Source organism: Rhodnius prolixus, unplaced genomic scaffold (genome assembly GCF_049639745.1).
Source record: "Rhodnius prolixus isolate KJV_2025 unplaced genomic scaffold, Rpr scaffold_4, whole genome shotgun sequence".
In the NCBI taxonomy this organism is placed as follows: domain Eukaryota; kingdom Metazoa; phylum Arthropoda; class Insecta; order Hemiptera; family Reduviidae; genus Rhodnius; species Rhodnius prolixus.
This window is the reverse complement of record NW_027411614.1, coordinates 22,629,701-22,647,957: the sequence shown is the minus strand read 5'-3', so window position 1 is coordinate 22,647,957 and position 18,257 is coordinate 22,629,701. Positions and strand designations below refer to the sequence as shown.

Genomic DNA, 18,257 nt, shown 5'->3' with positions numbered 1-18,257 from the left:
GGATTATTCCTTGCGAATCCCAAAAGACAGTCGCCATAATCTTTCCGGCCGAAGGAACGGTCTTCGCCTTTTTTGGCGCAGATTCCTCCTTGGTAACCCATTGTTTAGATTGTTCTTTGGTCTCAGGAGTGTAGTGATGTATCCATGTTTCATCCACAGTGACGAAACGACGCTTAAAATCCTACGGATTCTTCTGGAACAGCTGCAAACCGTCCTTGCAACACTTCACACGATTTCGATTTTGGTCAAGCGTGAGCAATCGCGGCACCCATCTTGCGGATAGCTTTGTCATGTCCAATTGTTGATGCAAAATATTATGTACCTGTAGGCGCGCGTGGCCGCCTACACCCAAATGCTAAGGTGCCCAAGTGGGCGCTGTACGAAATAATAGTAGACAAAGAAGAATAGAAAAAATAAAGAGAAATAAAAGAAAAATGGGAAGGTACTTACCCTTTGCAAGGAGCGATGTGCGTGAGGTATGTTGATAAGCTGCCTGAGAAGCGATGAGAGGAAAGGAAGCTGTGGAGCGGAAGCGTGTATATATGTTTATGTAAATGTGTGTGTGTGTGTGTTGAGCTTTGAGAAAGGGAGGCAATATTTGGGTTTAGGCTCAGAGAAGCGTAGCGGAAGTGGAAATGAGGTAAGCGGAAGAGTAAAGGGGGAATAGTGCAATAAGTGCACTATAAGCGGTGGAATATGCGTGAAGCGATATTCTGGAGAGGCGTTCAGATGCGGATGATGCGTACTGTTAGGTGTCAGCGGAAGTGAAGCGGGTTGAGATGCGTTAAGAGTTGCTAAAGCGTGAGCAGAGAAGCGTCTTAAACAAGGACTAGCGGGGAACTGCCCAGACTCGAAAGGTGACCACATGGTTCAAAGGAAGTAGTGGGGCAAAGGGTTTAGAATATAGAAAAACAAATAAAGGAAATAGAAGCGGAAACAACAAGTTAATATAGAAAGTTTGAGAGGATAAAAAAGGTGTAAAATAATAACATAATAATGAGCGATAAGAAATATGTAGAAAGAAGGAAATTAAGGCGGATGTGTACATTAGTACGCGCGCGGGCGCGAGGCTGACTCGCGAGAGACGGACGCTAGCCAAACTGGCCGAATGGTCTCGGTCACGACCGAACATCCCGCCCGCCCTGAAGGCTTGGCTTCAGTGAATTTGACATGAGCGAGGAGCGGAGTCTGGCCTAGATGCGGCGGGTGACCCCTGAAGCGGTTGGCGGTAGTACGTGGCTGTTTGAACCACTGCGGAAGCGGGGGAAGGTTCCCGAAGGCCTGCGGGATAAGGTTACGGAGATTCTCCTGGCGGATGCGATCGGGATGGACCGTAGAGGGGGCTCGTCCTTGAGATGCAGTTAGAGAAGGCAACCAGTGTGGTCCTGGAGTCTTGGGTTTAGAAGCGGCTCGATCCGAGGATGGAGCGCTTAGCGGTGGGGAGTTACGGATGGTCTCGACCCTGAACACCATGTTTAACAATCTCTCACATGAGAAGCGGAGATCACTGATAGCGTGCGTGAGGTGTTGCTTCGTGGACTGAGATGGAGCCTCTTTCATGTCGCCCACACTGCAGACTTGCGAGGGATATACCCGCCCGCCATTCACTGTGGCAGGGGGAGTGTACCTCATGGTTAAAGTAAGTTGCGGATGATGGAGGTGATTTCCCAGCTCGCGCAGTGAGTTTTGTGCGTACCCGAAATTAGTTTTGATATCGGAACACATCGTGAAGGGTAAGCTACGTGGGGCAACAAAGCGTTGAGAGGCAGTGGTGACAGGGGAGGTGAATAGCGCGGAGGCCTTCTTGCTCAGCGAACCTGCGAAGGTGGTGAAGCTGTGAAAAGATCCTGGATGCCCCTTGGGTAATGTGTCACTGCGCAATTGCGCGATAGACCTGGCGAAGGGGCCGGTGAGGTTGACACCGGCCACCCTGCAGGCCATAACAGCAAGGATGTGCTTAGGCGAGAGGGCACCCATAGGGGGAGTGATGGAGTGAAGCGTGGCGGGGCAGCACTGGCTGCAGTTGTTAAGACAGCGCCAGCTACCTCTGCGCCCATCCGGTATGGCGCAGTGGCAGTGGACGAAAGCATTGGGGGCTAAGGCACCAGTGGGAAGCAGACGGTGCAGCGTAGCATCAAGAATGAGCCGGGGGCGATACTGATTCCCGGGCATTCGCATAGAATAGAGAAACGCGCAGGGTAGTGGTGCATCAGTAAGAGGTCCACGTACGCGCAGCGGATCCTTGGAGTTCGAGGAGCGGTTTAATTGCAGATCTAAGCAAGGCGGAGAGAAAGGAGTATGAACCTCTAGTAATTTCTTAGCAGGATACTCTTCATGTATGACCCGGATGATATGACTTAAGGCGTTTTGTAGCTCCAAGAATGATAGCTCACCATGGCGAGGCGTGGTGGGGTTCCTGCAGTTGAACCCGAAGCGTAAACAATACGCAGTAATGCGTTGGCGGTGGAGCAATGAAGAGAACTGGGAAATAATATTGTCCTCAGGAGCAGTGGTCACTAGAGCCACCTTGACTGGTGGTTTAGCTTCCTGATACATACACATTGCGGTTGAATCAGGTGATGCGGGGCGTCTAGGCCCATTGTCTAGAGGCTCAGAAAGCCTAGCAGGTCCGCTCGACCCCTGGGTGCATTCCTGAAGATGAGGCGGGGTAAGACTGTGCAAGGCGCTATCAATTGGATCATCTGCGGTGGATGTACACACGGAACCTGAGACAGGTTCTGCGTTTACCGTGCAGCATGGCGGAGGGCATTCTGCCCGGATGACATGGAGTGGAGGAGGTGGGCGCACAGCCTCACTGTGTGGAGAGGCACACTCAGCTCCGCTAATGCGAGATGGAGGAGGTGCGGGGCGTGACTCCTTAGAGGCAGTGAGTAAAGTTGATTGCGGAGGAAAGGCGTCCTCTGCCTGAGCGGTAAGAGGCGCAAGAGATGCAGGAGACGTAATAGGCGGCTCCTCCGAAGTGGGAAATAAAGGTGATTGCGGGGGAGAAGCGCCCTCAGCCTCAGTGTGATGAGGCGGAGGAGATAAGCATTCAACTTCACTGTTGTACAGTGAAGGAGAAGTGCACTCAACTCCGCTACTATAAGACGGAGGAGATGCGGGGGGCAGCTCCTCAAATAAGGGGAGCGAAGGAGAGACATCCTCAGCCTCAGGAATATGAGGCATAGAAGAGCACTCAGCCCTACTGATAGGAGGCGAAGGAGAAGCGTTCTCAGTTCCAGTGATGTGAAGCGGAGGAGAAGCGCACTTTACTCTGGTAATATAAGGCGGAGGAGACGGGTTCTCAACGTCACTAATGTGAGGTGAAGGAGATGAGGAGTGTGACTTCTCGGCAGCGCGGCGAACAGGTGAGCGCGGAGAACCGGGGCTAGCAGCAGGGATGCCTACGGCCTCATCAGAGACCTTGAGAAGACCTGAAGGCTGCAGGTGCGCTGGAAGCGCAGGAGGGAGTGATGCAGCAAGGCGAGGCGTGGGAGAGGCTGTTGAAGCAGGGGTTGCCGACGGTGGAGAGCTGGCAGGCGTGGATGGCCGCGTAGTGACCAAGGAAGCAGAATTAGCCTTCGCAAAGATATCGATAATTTCGAGGTGTAAATTTTGCACCTGCTGGAACCCGTCTATCAAATGCCATCCCGAGAGGCCCTCAGGAGACCGGTTCGCATCCAGATACGGCTCAACTCGCTCTCGGAAGGTTGCGAAGTCGGTCTCGACAAGTTCGGTAAGCGTTGCAATGGAAGGAACGCCCTTTCTTCGTCCAAGAAAGAGTTCAAAATGGTAATTTAACGCATTCTTTGCGTTAATGAGCATGGTGATAAATGCGAAAGAGGATAAGGAACTTGCTGTGCCCTTTCCCCCTTTTGGCAGCAGAATTTGAGGAGCGCGATCGTCCGGGAAATGTGAAATGGGGGAAGAGAAGGCGAGGCAGGCTGCCTGTAGTTTTTCAGCAAGATGGTGGTACAGCTCTCGCACCCGCTGAACCTCGCTCAACAACACATCGTCCGTAAGACCATCAGGGAGTGAGTCGGCATTGAGATATTCTCCAGCCCGCCTCAGGAAGGTAGCGATGTCAGCATCAATAAGAACGCGCCGTAACGCGATGAAGCATGAGGTTAGCTCAGAGTCCTTCCTTCGCTGGAGGAAGGCCTCAAGATGGCGATTGAAAGCCAAATTTGTGTCGCTGATTAAACGAGTGAAGGCAACAAGCGATAATGCACCTGCAGTGCCTTTCCCGTTTTTTGGCGCCATAGTGGGTTTTATTAAGCGATGCGGAAGAAGTGGACTGTATAACTGTATATGTGCGTATATCCGGCCCGGAGGACCAAAGTACGCGCGCGGGCGCGAGGCTGACTCACGAGAGACGGACGCTAGCCAAACTAGCCGAATGGTCTCGGTCACGACCGAACAGTACCCGTTCATTCGAGATGCCCACAGCACTAGCATTCTCACGCACCTTCACTCTTCTGTCATCCATCACCTTATCATGGATTTTATCAATGATTTCTGGAATAGTAACCTCAACAGGGCGTCCAGAACGTTCAGCGTCACTTGTGCCCATATGGCCACTCCGAAAATTTTGAAACCACTTATAAACTGTTCTAATCGAAGGTGCAGAGTCACCATAATGTTTATCAAGCTTCTCTTTAGTCTCCTGAGGCGTTTTGCCTTTCATAAAGTAGTGTTTAATCAACACACGAAATTCTTTTTCGTCCATTTTTTAAAAATCACTCGACTTCCTCGATTCAAACGAATGCCAAACACAAAGAAATAGACCGATCTGGCTGAAACTTGGCGTGTGTTCTTCCAAGAGATGCTACTAACTAAACATAACCTCGATACGCGCCAGTAGTGCTATCTCTCTGACTTTGCACGGACTTTTCAAACGACCCTCTATATGTGAGCTATCCGCCTCCCTCCGTTACACATCTGGTCGTTAGTTGGACGTAAAGCCTGCCAGAAATATTATACACTACTTTTTTTTGCTTATATTTTTACATAACTGATTGTTTATTTTTCAACAAACCTGAATTCAAACTAACAGTATCTAAACTCAAAATACTTCACAATGTATTTTCATTTGAAAGCGTTCAATGAATTATTTTACAGACGTAACCAGATGAGAATGCTGGATGAGATCCTTAGATCAAGCAGTGAAAGATTAAAACTAAGATAAATGAAAAATTGCATAGTTTTCAAATATTTTTAACACTTCATTTATTCATTCAAATTCGGACTCATCTACTGAAATATGGTTCAGGGATTATTTCAACTTGATCTGGAGGCTATAAACACGAAGACTTATTGGCTATCCTGTTCGCAAAGCTTAGTAGAGCCCCTTATATGAGATATATATTAGTTATTGGAGAGGCTAATTAAGAGACAGTACATAATTTAATTTTTTAAGTACAGGCACACCTTGTGGAAGGATTATCGTTCAACTTGTGGTCTTTAAGAGAGAACATTGTCTGTCGCTGCTAAGACAAAGAAGATTCAGTCGACTCAATGAAGCATAAATAAAATCGACTGCAGCCGTATGGCTCAACCTAACTGGAAGCAAAGGCCTAGGAGGTTTCATTTTCACCGAACAAGGTTGATGAGGAAAACGAATTATTACTCCGTCAACTTCTACGCTCTACTCAAAGCGTCTCTTCAAGAAGAGCGGTTGTTATAAGCTAAAAGCAACAAATTATAAAAACAGTAAGTTATAAGATAAATTTTATATATTTTCCCAGGTAAGATGTGACCTATAATTATTCGCTTTCTTGTGTCTTTACAGAAATTTATATAACAAGTTATGTACATGTAACAAGGGCGCACTCTTTTGGTATCTTCGCTTCAATCATACACCTACCGCCAATTAGTGGTACTAATAACCTCTGCATTAGAGGATTCTTTCATTTGTGTTCTCATAACGTGAGATTTTATTTCTACCAACAAGTATCGTTTCAAGAATCAACATAAAGCGTATTGTAAATATTTTAATTAATTCCATTCTGTTTGAAATTATTATTATTATTATTTTGCGCATCAACTACTGGATGAAATTATTATTGAAATATTTGTTCAAATAGCCAAAAAAATCCGTATAAGAACCTGAATAATACTTCAGCATTACTGAATATTATATACATATAACATCTGTTGCGTTCCATGTATACATATAATTTACTGAGCTTTACATATATTAATGTTTGCTTTACACAGATAGATACAAGGATATGTTACATGCACGCATATACAGCATAACAGTAGCCATGCATAAAGACTCATATATATGTATCAGGAGTGGTGACTGTGAGGGGAGAAATAGATGAATATATTTGAAATGAAGTCCACACAATTCAAACAGTGAGAAGATTATTACTTTGAATTGTATTTGTTTTAGTCTGAAAGGTGTTTTCTTGACTTTTAGTTTTCTACGCAACATTTAGATTACTGCGTCAGTTATTTTCAAGAATTGAAAGGCCTTTTTGTTTTTTCACAGATAATTTGAATCGCTTTCTCATGTTACTTAGCGATGTCAAATGACAAAAGACAGCTTCATTTTGTAAAAAATTTTCAAAAAAAAATTTACATCCTACAAACTTGTGTTCAATACGTCAATATTAAAGCTTATTTTTAGCTTTATATTATAATAAAGTACAAACAAAATAATTGTTGAGTAAATAAGTGGATCAGAATCTATGTAGAGCATGAAGTGAATTCTCAAGGGATTACAATAGATTATGTTTATATTTATATAAATCTGCATGAAGTTGCCTAAAATTATAAGTCATTTTTATATTGTACAATATGGATAATAAAAATCATTTATTTTTTTTATTGAAAAATCCTCTAAAAAAAATATTCGAATATACAGGGTAACCATGGTTACAGGCTCCACCCACTTTTTTTTTTAACGGCGGGAAATTTCGAAAAATTAAAAAACACGTATTTAATCATTTTTAGTCTAGTTTATTTTCAGTGATTGACTCAATTTTTTAAACCCTTCTATCTCGAGATACAGCATCCAACTTTTGTTTTTCAAATGGAACGTTATATTTTTTGTTGCATATTTTTGTAGTATTTGAGCTCCTAAAAACAACAAAAAAATTTTTTTTTGAAATCGGTTAGGTTTTTAAAAAGTTATAGTAATTTAAAATATGAAAAACAAATTTCAGTTTACTGTCAAAATGACGTTATTTTTTAAAAGAATCTATTCAAACTGGGCACAACCAACGGATAGGCAAGCCAAAACTCTGGACTCCCACACTTTGCTTGTAGCAGCACTTATGGTGGCAAAGTCAAGATCTAGGCAGGCTAGAGTTATTCGACGTTCAGGTGGTTTTTTCTACAAACGTTTGGTTGAGGAGTTTTAGGAAAACAACTTATCGGCCCATACTTCTACAGAGAGAACTTAACTGGTGCAAGGTGTCTAACTTTTTTTTAAGAGACATTTCGCCAGTTCTGCTTGAAGATGTTCATCTACAATGTCGGCTAGATATGTATTTTCAACAAGATGGTTGCACGGCACATAATTCGAGAGTGGTTCGAGGTAACCTGGACAGAAATTTCCATGAAAAGTGCTTAGGGACTCATTGACTCATCCAATGGCCACCTCGATCTCCGGACTTAACCCAAACGGACTAATTTTTTGTGGGGATATCTAAAAAATTTAGTGTACAGTATCCTTAATCCCGTGGCTTCGGTCGATGATCTGAAACGTCGAATAACTCTAGCCTGCCTAGATCTTGACTTCGCCTCCATAAGTGCTGCTACAAGCAGAGCGTGAGAGTCTAGAGTTTTGGCTTGTCTATCCGTTGGTTGTGCCCAGTTTGAACAGATTCTTTAAAAAAAATAACGTAATTTTGACAGTAAACTGAAATTTGTTTTTCATATTTTAAATTACCATAACTTTTGAAAAACTTAACCGATTTCCAAAAACTTTTTTTTTGTTTTTTTTAGGAGATCAAATACTACAAAAATATGCAACAAAAAATATAACGTTCCATTTGAAAAACAAAAGTTGTATGCTGTATCTCGAGATACAGGGGTTTAAAAAAAATGGGTAAATCACTGAAAATAAACTAGACTAAAAATGATTAAATACGTGTTTTTTATTTTTTCGAAATTTCTCGCCGTTTAAAAAAAAAGTGGGTGGAGCATATAACTCTGGTCACTCTGTATAAACTTTTAATAAAAATAAATATTAATAATGTTTTCCAAAATATATTTCATAATAGGTAAGTTCTCAATTTTTTCTACTGCAGACTAGTTTTAAAAAATAGAATAGTTCACCTAGTTATTCATTATACTTCAAATCAAACTCATTTCATGACTAATTCTGCTGTATGTAAATTTAATGTTGACATTGGTTCGGTATTATATTGTTTATTAGTTTGTTTTATTATTTGGAGCACCTGGTTGATGTAATCCTTCAGTTTTGCTTGGGGAGTTTGTCGCTCTGAAATTAGCAGAAATGTAAGTATACATACAGCTTGTGGAAGAAATATAACCGTGGAAAATCTCGGCGATGGCCTCAACAAATAGTTACAAATATCCTAGACTTAGCCCCGGGATAAATGCATGGATTTTGTATCAAAAACTACCGGAAGTGAAATTTCACAAGGCAAAACTTTGTATTACCATTGCAAAAGCATGGCAAATACTAGTACACGAACAAATGGTCGGAAAATAGCCAAATAAGATACTGCAAAGGCAATAAGACTAAAAAATGCTGTCTAAACTGTAAAAAATTCGTACGCGGGAAATGTGCAATTGAAAAGCCTATAATTATAAAAAAAGGTTCAGTAAAGAGTAAAATCTACGAGATTTATTTTTAAACAAAAGAAACTACGCTTTTTCATTGTTAAATAATTATTATCTTTATTCTAAAATAAGAAATTTAAGTAATTTTAAAGTCCGGTCAATTGACTGGTCATGGTAGGAATACGAGTAGTTATGCATAAATGTCGGTAGGTTTAGTGTTAATAATCAAAAATAAATAAATAACAAATTAAAGAAAGTGATAAAAATAAGTAAGGAATTTTCACTACTTACTCTTCTGGATGTTTTCCTTTGGGGTCCTGGCGATGTATCCACTACAGGACCTCTTCCTCCTTGTGGAGCTTTTCTATAGAACAATCTGTACTCGTCAATTGGGGTGTAACTTTGAACAGTCCATGAGATATTGTAGCTATCTCTTGATTTGCCAATGGCCGGACTGCGGAACACACCTACGTGAGGGTTTCCTAAAATTCAAATAGAATATAATATGTTTAAAATGAAATGAAATTCTTATGAGGAAAATCTAAAAAACCTCTTTTTTTAATAAATAGTTTCTACAGAATTATTATAATTAGTATCCCGCAATCGTACTGTTTTATCTGTAAGGATAGAAACTCAAGGGCGTAAAACTGTAATAGATAGCATCAGCTTTCTAGTCAATGGTAGTGCAGTGAAGCATTTACGCTGTGGCCTAAATGCTGAGTGGGTGGCACGGCTGGGCGTTGAGCGTAAATAACAAACCAATTCTAGTGTTTAGAAAGCGTTAGAGCGGTTACAATGCCTTTTTAAGTTAGGAAATTTTGGATTAATTGATAAATGTTGAAAATGAAAATTGGGAATTCTTCATTTCCTAACGTTTTTGCATATGGCTAATAAATCAATAATTTGTTGCATTGTTCTTCTTTCACCATGAATTAAGCAGTATTTTGGGAAAAATTGACAAGGCACTGAGAAAGGTATTCTATAAATCCTCGCGGTGAACCGTGCGTCAACATCTGAAGTTATTGGCGCTTGGATCTATTTCCAGTGCACTGCCAGCCTCTGGACAGTGTTTCTCGTTTCAGTTGCATCAGTGCATCAGTACCCGGAATCTCCGCGATGGAATCCAGTATATGATAACCATCGTTACCTTTATAAATGACTTTTGCCAAAATTCCATCTTTAAAAAAAGATAATCCCTAATTTCTTAATAATTTATTTTTTTTAAAAACTTTTATTAAGATTTTTACAACTGCACATAAATCAATGCAATAAGTAAAAAAAGATGGTTGATAATAGAGTGTGCTGGTAGGCTAGGCCAGGGGTCGGCAACCCGCGGCTCGCGAGCCGCATACGGCTCTTTTATCCAAATTGTGTGGCCTGTCCAAAATATATTGTATATTTCAATTTTATTGAAACAAATGAAAATTTCATTTATTAAAGTAAAGATATTTTTTCAAAAAGAATTTTAAATGAGATTTGGTCTGAAATTGAATAGAATTATATTAAAATACAGTACGTAATTATATAGGACTGCCGCCATTTTCATTCAAACACAGGTTTAATTATTATTTATTTGTTTATTTACTTTGTAATATGTGAAAATAAATATATAAAACATTTAAATGTTATTGAATATCATAAAATAATAATTTGAGAATACAAATGATCTTCAGAGTTGTTTACACTATCATCCTTGCGGCTCTTGGTAAGATTTATTAAAATTATTTAAGGAGAAATGGCTCTCTACTTGAAATAGGTTGCCGACCCCTGGGCTAGGCCAACACGTACACACTGGCATGATGTAACATGAACGACGGTCATTCAGCGAAAGCAGTCAACAGCTGTCTTAATGCAAACAGAGAATTCTTCTTGTTTCTAAGTTTTGGCGCAGTGGAGGTTCTCTACTTTACCGTAAAATCTGGACCAGGGGTCCCCAAACTACGGCCCGCGGGCCACATGCGGCCCCCTGAGGCCACTTGTCCGACCCCCCGACACACTTCCGGAAGGGTACCTCTTTCATTGGTGGTCAGTGAGAGGAGCACTAAATGTGGCGGCGTCGCTCACTTGCAGTACTATTTCCGGTGACACGGTACGCACGCGTCACGGCTCCGGTAGCAGTGTGAAATAACAGCAGAAGTAGGTAGAAAGACAAAGCTCTATAACTAAACCGGACATTGACCATCTCATTAGCCAAAAGCAGGTCCATAGTTCCCACAGAAATACTGGGCAGTTTGTTGATTTAAATTTGCTTGTTCTTTATTTTAAATATTGTATTTGTTCCCGTTTTGTTATTTTACTTTAAAATAAGATATGTGCAGTGTGCGTAGGGAATAGTTCTTAGTTTTTTTTATAGTCCGGCCCTCCAACGGTCTGATCTGGCCCCTTGCGTAAAAAGTTTGGGGACCCCTGATCTAGACGATGCAAAGGTTGTTATTTTTATGAGTAAAATCTTCTCGATAGTTTAATTTTAGCAATTAGAAGTTTATACCGAAAATGTCATCATGGTTATTACTTTTTTCTCAAATTAAAAACCTTTACTTGGTTAAATGAAAATTAAATGTGAAACTTTCATGTCTGAGAATTTATTTCTTTTGGGTAGAGCAACTGTTTTCAGATATAGTTTCTGTTTACATAGATTCTGTGCAAAATTGGGTATACCTATTGTCGTATGATGGAATCTGAGAGTTGAATTTGAATGAGTTTAACCGTAAATTCCAGCATCCCTGCACTTTTTACTTATTTTAATTTTAAGCTACGAGGGATTTTAATTTTCGAAATCTATTCATTTGCTTTTTTTATTATGACTGTTTTGTCTAGGGCTCTAGTCGAAGCAGCTGCCCCAATTTGCCCCATTTGACGACGCCCATGCATACACACAAACGTATTCTATATACAGTAAATTTCATTTTAGTTGGCCTGAAATTTTATTTTTAGCAAAAACTTATTTTCTAAAAATGCTTACTTTACCTCTGCCATACAGCAAAGTGTACGGAATTCTACAACAAATAAAAGACCTCGTACTCTACCTGACCAGTTCTCTTTTGTACCTAGTGACATACGAATCCTTATTACTTATAAAAGACGGATACGATCGTTATGGCAAAACACACGACTACCTTCTTACAAACGTAAATTTAATCGCCTAGCACGTCTTGTTAAGAAGGAGTTGAGTAAGTACAAAAATGAGCAGCACGAAAAATTCACTGCAGCGTTAAACACTACAGACAACTCACTATGGAACACTACACGACGCTTACTTAAGTATAAGTTCACTTCACCTCCAATTAGACGTGAGGATGGTTCTTGGACCAAGACTGACCGCGACAAAGCTGATCTATTCTCTCAACACTTACATACCACTTTTACACCCCACACTAACATATTCGACTCCGAACATACCAGCAAAATTGTAGATGAACTTAATAGACCGTTACCTCTCGAACTTCCTCCCAAAGCTTTCTCTCCTTCTGATGTTAAGTATGCTATCCAGAATCTTCCTAGGAAAAAATCCCCTGGTCACGATCTTATCACCGCCCAAGTCCTCCGGCAAATGCCAAAACGTGCTATCGTTTTCCTTACCTACCTATACAATTCAGTACTTAGAACCACATTTTTCCCGACTCAATGGAAATTCTCCAAAATAATAATGATTCCTAAACCTAAAAAGCCAGTAAACAGCGTTTCGTCCTATCGTCCTATAAGCCTTCTTCCAATCTTAGGAAAACTCCTTGAGAAACTGCTCCTAAAACGAATTTATCCTCTCCTAGAATCACAGGAAATACTTCCGTCCCATCAATTTGGTTTCCGCGCTCATCACTCTACAGTCCAACAATGTCATCGTGTTGTGGATGTAATCTCAACCTCTCTTGAGAATGGACAGTATTGTCCGGGAGTTTTTCTCGACGTTGCTCAAGCTTTCGATCGCGTCTGGCACCGGGGATTGCTTGCCAAACTCAAGAGCATCCTACCAACTACATATTTTCTCATCCTTCAATCTTACCTTACTGGACGCTTATTTAGTGTCGTCTGTGGAAATTCCTACTCTCCTTGTTACCCAGTTCGAGCAGGTGTTCCCCAGGGAAGTGTCCTTGGGCCTGTACTCTACACCATATACACTGCTGATATTCCTACCAATCCTCGTACCTTCCTTTTTACTTATGCCGATGATACGGCCATCCTCTCTCCTCATAAAGACCCGGTCCTTGCCTACCGCTTCCTCCAATCCCATATAGAATCTCTTGAGCCTTGGCTAAAGAAATGGAGAATTAAAATTAATGAAAATAAATGTAATTACATTACATTCTCCCTAAGGCGAACTACCCCTCCACCCGTTTACCTAAACCTCACTCCTCTTCCCACAACAGATTGTGTTAAGTATCTAGGACTCTTCATGGACAAACGCCTAACCTGGAATCCACATACTAGACTCAAACGGAAAGAACTGAACAGACGATACAAACTTCTCTCTAGACTTCTTGACAAGCGATCTAAACTCTCTCTACAGAATAAACGACTTATCTATACTATGATACTAAAACCTGCCTGGACTTACGGAATGGAACTTTGGGGCTCAGCCAAAGCTTCCAATATCTACAGAATCCAATCCTTCCAGTCAAAAACTCTCCGTAGAATCGCTAATGCTCCTTACTTTGTTTCCAATCATACCTTGCACCGAGATTTCCTTGTTCCCTATGTTTCTGAAGCTGTAAGATCCCGATACTTTAAATTCCACACATCAATCACCTCACATCCTAATCCTCTAGTAGCTCAACTTACCACTCTACCAGGAAATCCTCCCAGGCGGTTGAAGCGCAGGTGGCCACGCGATCTTCTAAATGAAGTAAGAGCCAATGTACAGTAGTGAACTGTACCACTTTGGGAGTTTCACCAATGGGTGAATTCTCCCCTCATGTATTCATGTATGTATTCTATGTATCATGTTGTATCAGCTTCACTTGATGCAGAATTATTCTGCAGTTGTGAAAATAAATAAATTAAAAAAAAAAAAAAAAAAAAATGCTTGACTTTCTCCTGTTGCATTGTAAGATAAGAATAATTTACAAAAATTTGGTAATTAGTCTTTCAAGTTTTTTGAATTCACTGAATTATTATTCATTTTGGATTAGTACGAGTTTTCAGAAACTATATTAGAAATAATGAGCACAAATTAGATTTATATTTATGACGATAAGATGGTATTGGGTAAAGCTGTTTAACGTTTAGAGATAAAGTTGTAGAAGTAAACTGGGTGTAACTACCGTAAGGTTTACGAGTTGCTGTGATAACCAGGAAGGTGGGACTGAACATGCTGACGCTGCGTTACGTGTGCAATGTGAGGTAAAGAGCTAGAACCATCCGTTGGATATGACAGTTGCTGTTTAGGATAAAGAACAACATACTACCAACTAAACATTACTTCCTTCCGCTTTTACCAAGTTTCTAGGATGTTTGCAGTCTAAAGATCACACCAGAATCATTATAAAAAAAAATATCTGATACATAAAAAACTTATCTTTTTAGTACTATGTAACTGAATATTTTTTAATATTATTAATGAGATTAGGTCCGCAGGAATGGATAATATTGTTGATTTTATTCTTCGTGGCACGCATGTAGAGTGGGTGTCAGCGAGTGAGGTGTGCAACGGAAACATTTCAATGTGTCTACAGGTGTTAGATCTAACGGACATCATCTCGAAGGTGATGTGGCAGTTGTAGCATAAAATATTTCAGCCATTTTTCAGTTACTTCGTTTCGTGCGTATGACAGACGGCAAGAACAGTTCAGCCAGCGACTTTCTTTTGGCGCTAGAGTTCAGCTACCATCACTCGAACTGCCGCGCTTTGATTTTAGAGAATCACCTAAAAGAGCACGAACTGCAATTTGAGTAAAAGAAGGGATGGTAAACAATGGCTAAACGTAGGGATGTTAATATAAGCTTGTTCGTCACGACTATTGAAGAAAGAATTGGAACAGATTTACTTTTTAGCCGTGGACGTCTTAAAGAAGAGAAGAGAAAGAAGTGAAAGAGATTTACTCTTTACTCGTTGCAGTCTTAAAGAAAGAAAAAAGAAGTGGAAGAGATCTACTCTTTACTCGTAGAAGTCTTAAAGATACAAGAAGTGGAAGAGATCTACTCTTTACTCGTAGTTTACTCGTGGAAGTGTTAAAGAAACTAGAAGAAAGTGGAAGAAATCTACTCTTTACTCGTGGAAGTCTTAGAGAAAGAAGAAAGAAGTGGAAGAGGTCTACTCTTTACTCGTAGAAGTCTTAAAGATACAAGAAGTGGAATAGATCTATTCTTTACTCGTGGAAGTCTTAAAGAAAGAAGAAGGAAGTATTAGAGAAAGAAGAAAGAAGTGGAAGAGATTTACTAAAGAGGTAAAGACCCGTGGACGTCTTAAAGAAAAGAAGAGAAAGAAGTGGAAGAGATTTACTAAAGAGGTAAAAACCCGTGGACGTCTTAAAGAAGAGAAGAGAAAGAAGTGGAAGAGATTTACTCTTTACTCTTGGGGTCTTAAAGAAAGAAGAAAGAAGTGGAAGAGATCCACTCTTTATTCGTGGAAGTCTTAAAGAAACAAGAAAGAAGTGGAAGTGGCTGCAGAGCAACTATTTATTTGAAATACATGAACCTTGGAAAAAATGGGGCTGTTTTTTTCTCTATACATTAGCAATGGAGGCATTAGAAACTAACAGTAGCTGCCCTCACAAACTATGGTTAATATGAAAACAAAACCAAGAACACAATAGTTTAATAAGTAAGTAAAATTGAATAGTTTTTTGAGAAATTCACTTTTGCTTCATCCAAATGGTTATTAGTACAGAAGACAATGAAGCCTCATGGCAGTTATGCTCAACATGGCTTCAGACAAAAAGCAGAAGATTTATTCAAAAATAAATAAAAACAAGAATTATAATTATTAGGGCCAGGGCCGGATTTTCCTGTAGGCTAACTAGGCTTCAGCCTAGGGCCTCAAGATCAAGAAAGGCCTACATTCAAATTGTTGGCAAAATTAAAATTACACTATTCTAAAAACAGTACCAATAACAACATGTTTCATTTAACATATTGATATATATCACAGTAGTGATGTATTTTATTATCTCTCATGTAATTTACAAACTTAAAAATGGTATGTGAAAGGGCCTCATAAGTGGAATAGCCTAGGGCCTCTTTTCATCTAAATCAAGCCCTGATTAAGGCATTCGTCAAAGTAAACGGGTTCTCTTCAAAAGAATAATTATTTTGTTTCTTTTCCTAAGTTCACATCTCTTTTTATATCTATGCTTGTAATTATTGCAATTAGTAATTTTATCAGAGCATGTAATTAGTTATTCTTAAAGTTTTGTTAAATTTCAATTCTTAAGTCAGGTTATAATGACTTACAAATCTATTTCAAATTTAAATAAATCGGCCTAAGGTAAGCTAAGTGGCTATTCTAAAATATATAACCACCATTCAGGTTCCCAAGCAATACACAAAGCTATCGAGAAACATTTTAGGTCAGAATATGTACTTGATATTCATATCATACCTTCAACCTAACCTATAAATATAAGTTGATTTCCTTTTAGTTCAATGCACTTTGACCAACTTTTTTTTCCCCAGTGAATATATTCCCTTACTGCAAAATGGAAAATACCCATCCATGTCTGCTATCTCCTCTTCATTTGAGTCAAAAACGTTTTCCTGTCATAAATTTTGTTAGATTTTGGAACAAGAAGAAATAAGTAAGTGAAAAACCTACTGTTCCAATCATTGGTTCTTCAAATCACTCAGGTAGATGAGTACTATAATTGTCCATATTTACATAGAGATTGCGTGAATAGGGCAGGAAATACAGTAATTTAAAATACGAAGGAAATGTAAAGAGCCCAAACATTATCACCTTAAATCTCCTTCAACTGTATTTTTGACGAAGATATAAGGTAATCAAGTTTGGGAGCTTTACATTTCCTTCGTATTTTAAATTACTGTATCTTCTGTCTTACTGTTGTGATCTCTAAACTGACCTAATAATGTCTAGTAAACTATTATTTCTGTAAAAAAAATAATAAATAAAAGAAGCAGTGTCTATTATTTCTGTCGTGCTTTACGACCAACTACCGATCAAGTATCTTGGACGAAATCTATTTTCTAGAGATTTCTCACAATTTAGATAATACAATACAAGGCCTTAAACAGAATCTAACAGCACAAGTTTTAATGATCTTAGCTTTACAGTTCATATTTCCAATCTCTCAGCTATGGGGGTTGCCTTTAACAGATATTTCTCTCCCAATTCTTTTGAGATTATGCTTATCTGATAAGTTCATCTTCTAAAACTTGTCCTAATTTCCATGAGATATATTCTGTTTTAATTAAGTTTCCATTTAGTTCTTTAGCTTTATAGGGCAGACGGACGTACCAAGACTAGTCCAAATGGTATTCTACAAGAGGGCCGTTATTAGCACCAATATCCGCTAGTGTACGCTAAATTACAGTCAGATCCTTTAAAAACACCAATACTAAAGAAATAATAATATGAATAAATAATTTAAATGAACGTGAAAGGAGTTCTATTTAGGTTCCCTTTAATTGGCTTGGATCAAACTCATGTAGGGTAGGGTTAGCACGCAATGAAATAGCCAAGGGCGATTAGAGAAGAACCACTTCAATGTTTTTACCGTACTCAACAAAGAACAGGTTATTCTCCCAATTATTAAAAGAGATTGAATAACAGGATAAATAGATTAACGGCCCCCAAAGACAATTTTATACCAGGTGTGGCTATTAAATAACAAGACTGATGCTGCTACAGAAGAACTATGCATGCGCCAAATCCTAACGACCGACAGCTGTGTAGCGTAAAGCCTTCTCTTTCCATTGCAGCGTCTCACGTGTTTGTAGAGAAATCTGTCTGACCGGAACCGTCGTTTGTGTAAGAGGTGTTAGTTTCGTTTTGCCGAACACATGTAGTAGAGCAAAGAATTGTCGTGAAATTTCACATGAAACTGGATAAAACCGCTACTGAAACTTATCTATTTATTAAAAGAAGTTTATGGCGTTGAATGTTTATCACGTGCGCAAGTTTTTGAGTGGTTCAAGCGTTTCCAAGATGGCCGAGAAGACTTCGGAGATGATGACCACCTGGGTCGCCCTTACACATTCAAAACGGATGAAAATATCGATTATAATTAATCAACATTACTACCGGTGAGGTGCTTGCTCAACTCCGTGAAAGAGTAAGGAAAAAACGACCCGATTTGTGGAAGAACAAGTCCATGGGTTCTCCATCAAGACAACGCGCCGGCTCACACTACATTGTCTGTCAAGAACGTTTCTAGCCAAGTACAAACATCCCAGTTTTAGGCCATCCGCCTTATTCGCCTGACCTGACCCCATGTGACTTTTATCTGTTCCCCAAAAGTCAAATCTACATTAAAAGGAACACGATTTCAGTCTCCGTTGAAGCTGTGAAAGAAAAAGCGGCACGCGTCATGTAGGAGCTTTTA

At 39.8% G+C, this 18,257-nt stretch overlaps 2 protein-coding genes across 7 annotated transcripts in view; one reads left to right on the top strand and one right to left on the bottom strand.

The window, feature by feature from the left end:
- LOC141456060 (uncharacterized) overlaps positions 1-6,837 on the top strand; it is a 33,565-nt gene extending 26,728 nt beyond the window's left edge. The window contains exons 4-6 of one of the 5 annotated variants that reach the window (XM_074131658.1): positions 5,425-5,712; positions 5,792-5,984; positions 6,220-6,837. In XM_074131658.1, coding sequence (XP_073987759.1) covers positions 5,425-5,528 — 104 coding nt within the window. In that variant the 3' untranslated portion in view covers positions 5,529-5,712; positions 5,792-5,984; positions 6,220-6,837. Of the gene's footprint in view, positions 1-5,121; positions 5,713-5,791 lie in introns of all 5 variants that reach the window. The other 4 variants (XM_074131660.1, XM_074131661.1, XM_074131657.1 and 1 more) reach the window with 4 other exon arrangements.
- LOC141456057 (opioid-binding protein/cell adhesion molecule homolog) overlaps positions 1-18,257 on the bottom strand; it is an 869,090-nt gene that overhangs the window by 37,566 nt on the left and 813,267 nt on the right. For both annotated transcript variants that reach the window (XM_074131654.1, XM_074131655.1), the window contains one exon: positions 9,055-9,245. In XM_074131654.1, the coding sequence (XP_073987755.1) occupies positions 9,055-9,245 (191 nt within the window). The remainder of the gene's footprint in view (positions 1-9,054; positions 9,246-18,257) is intronic.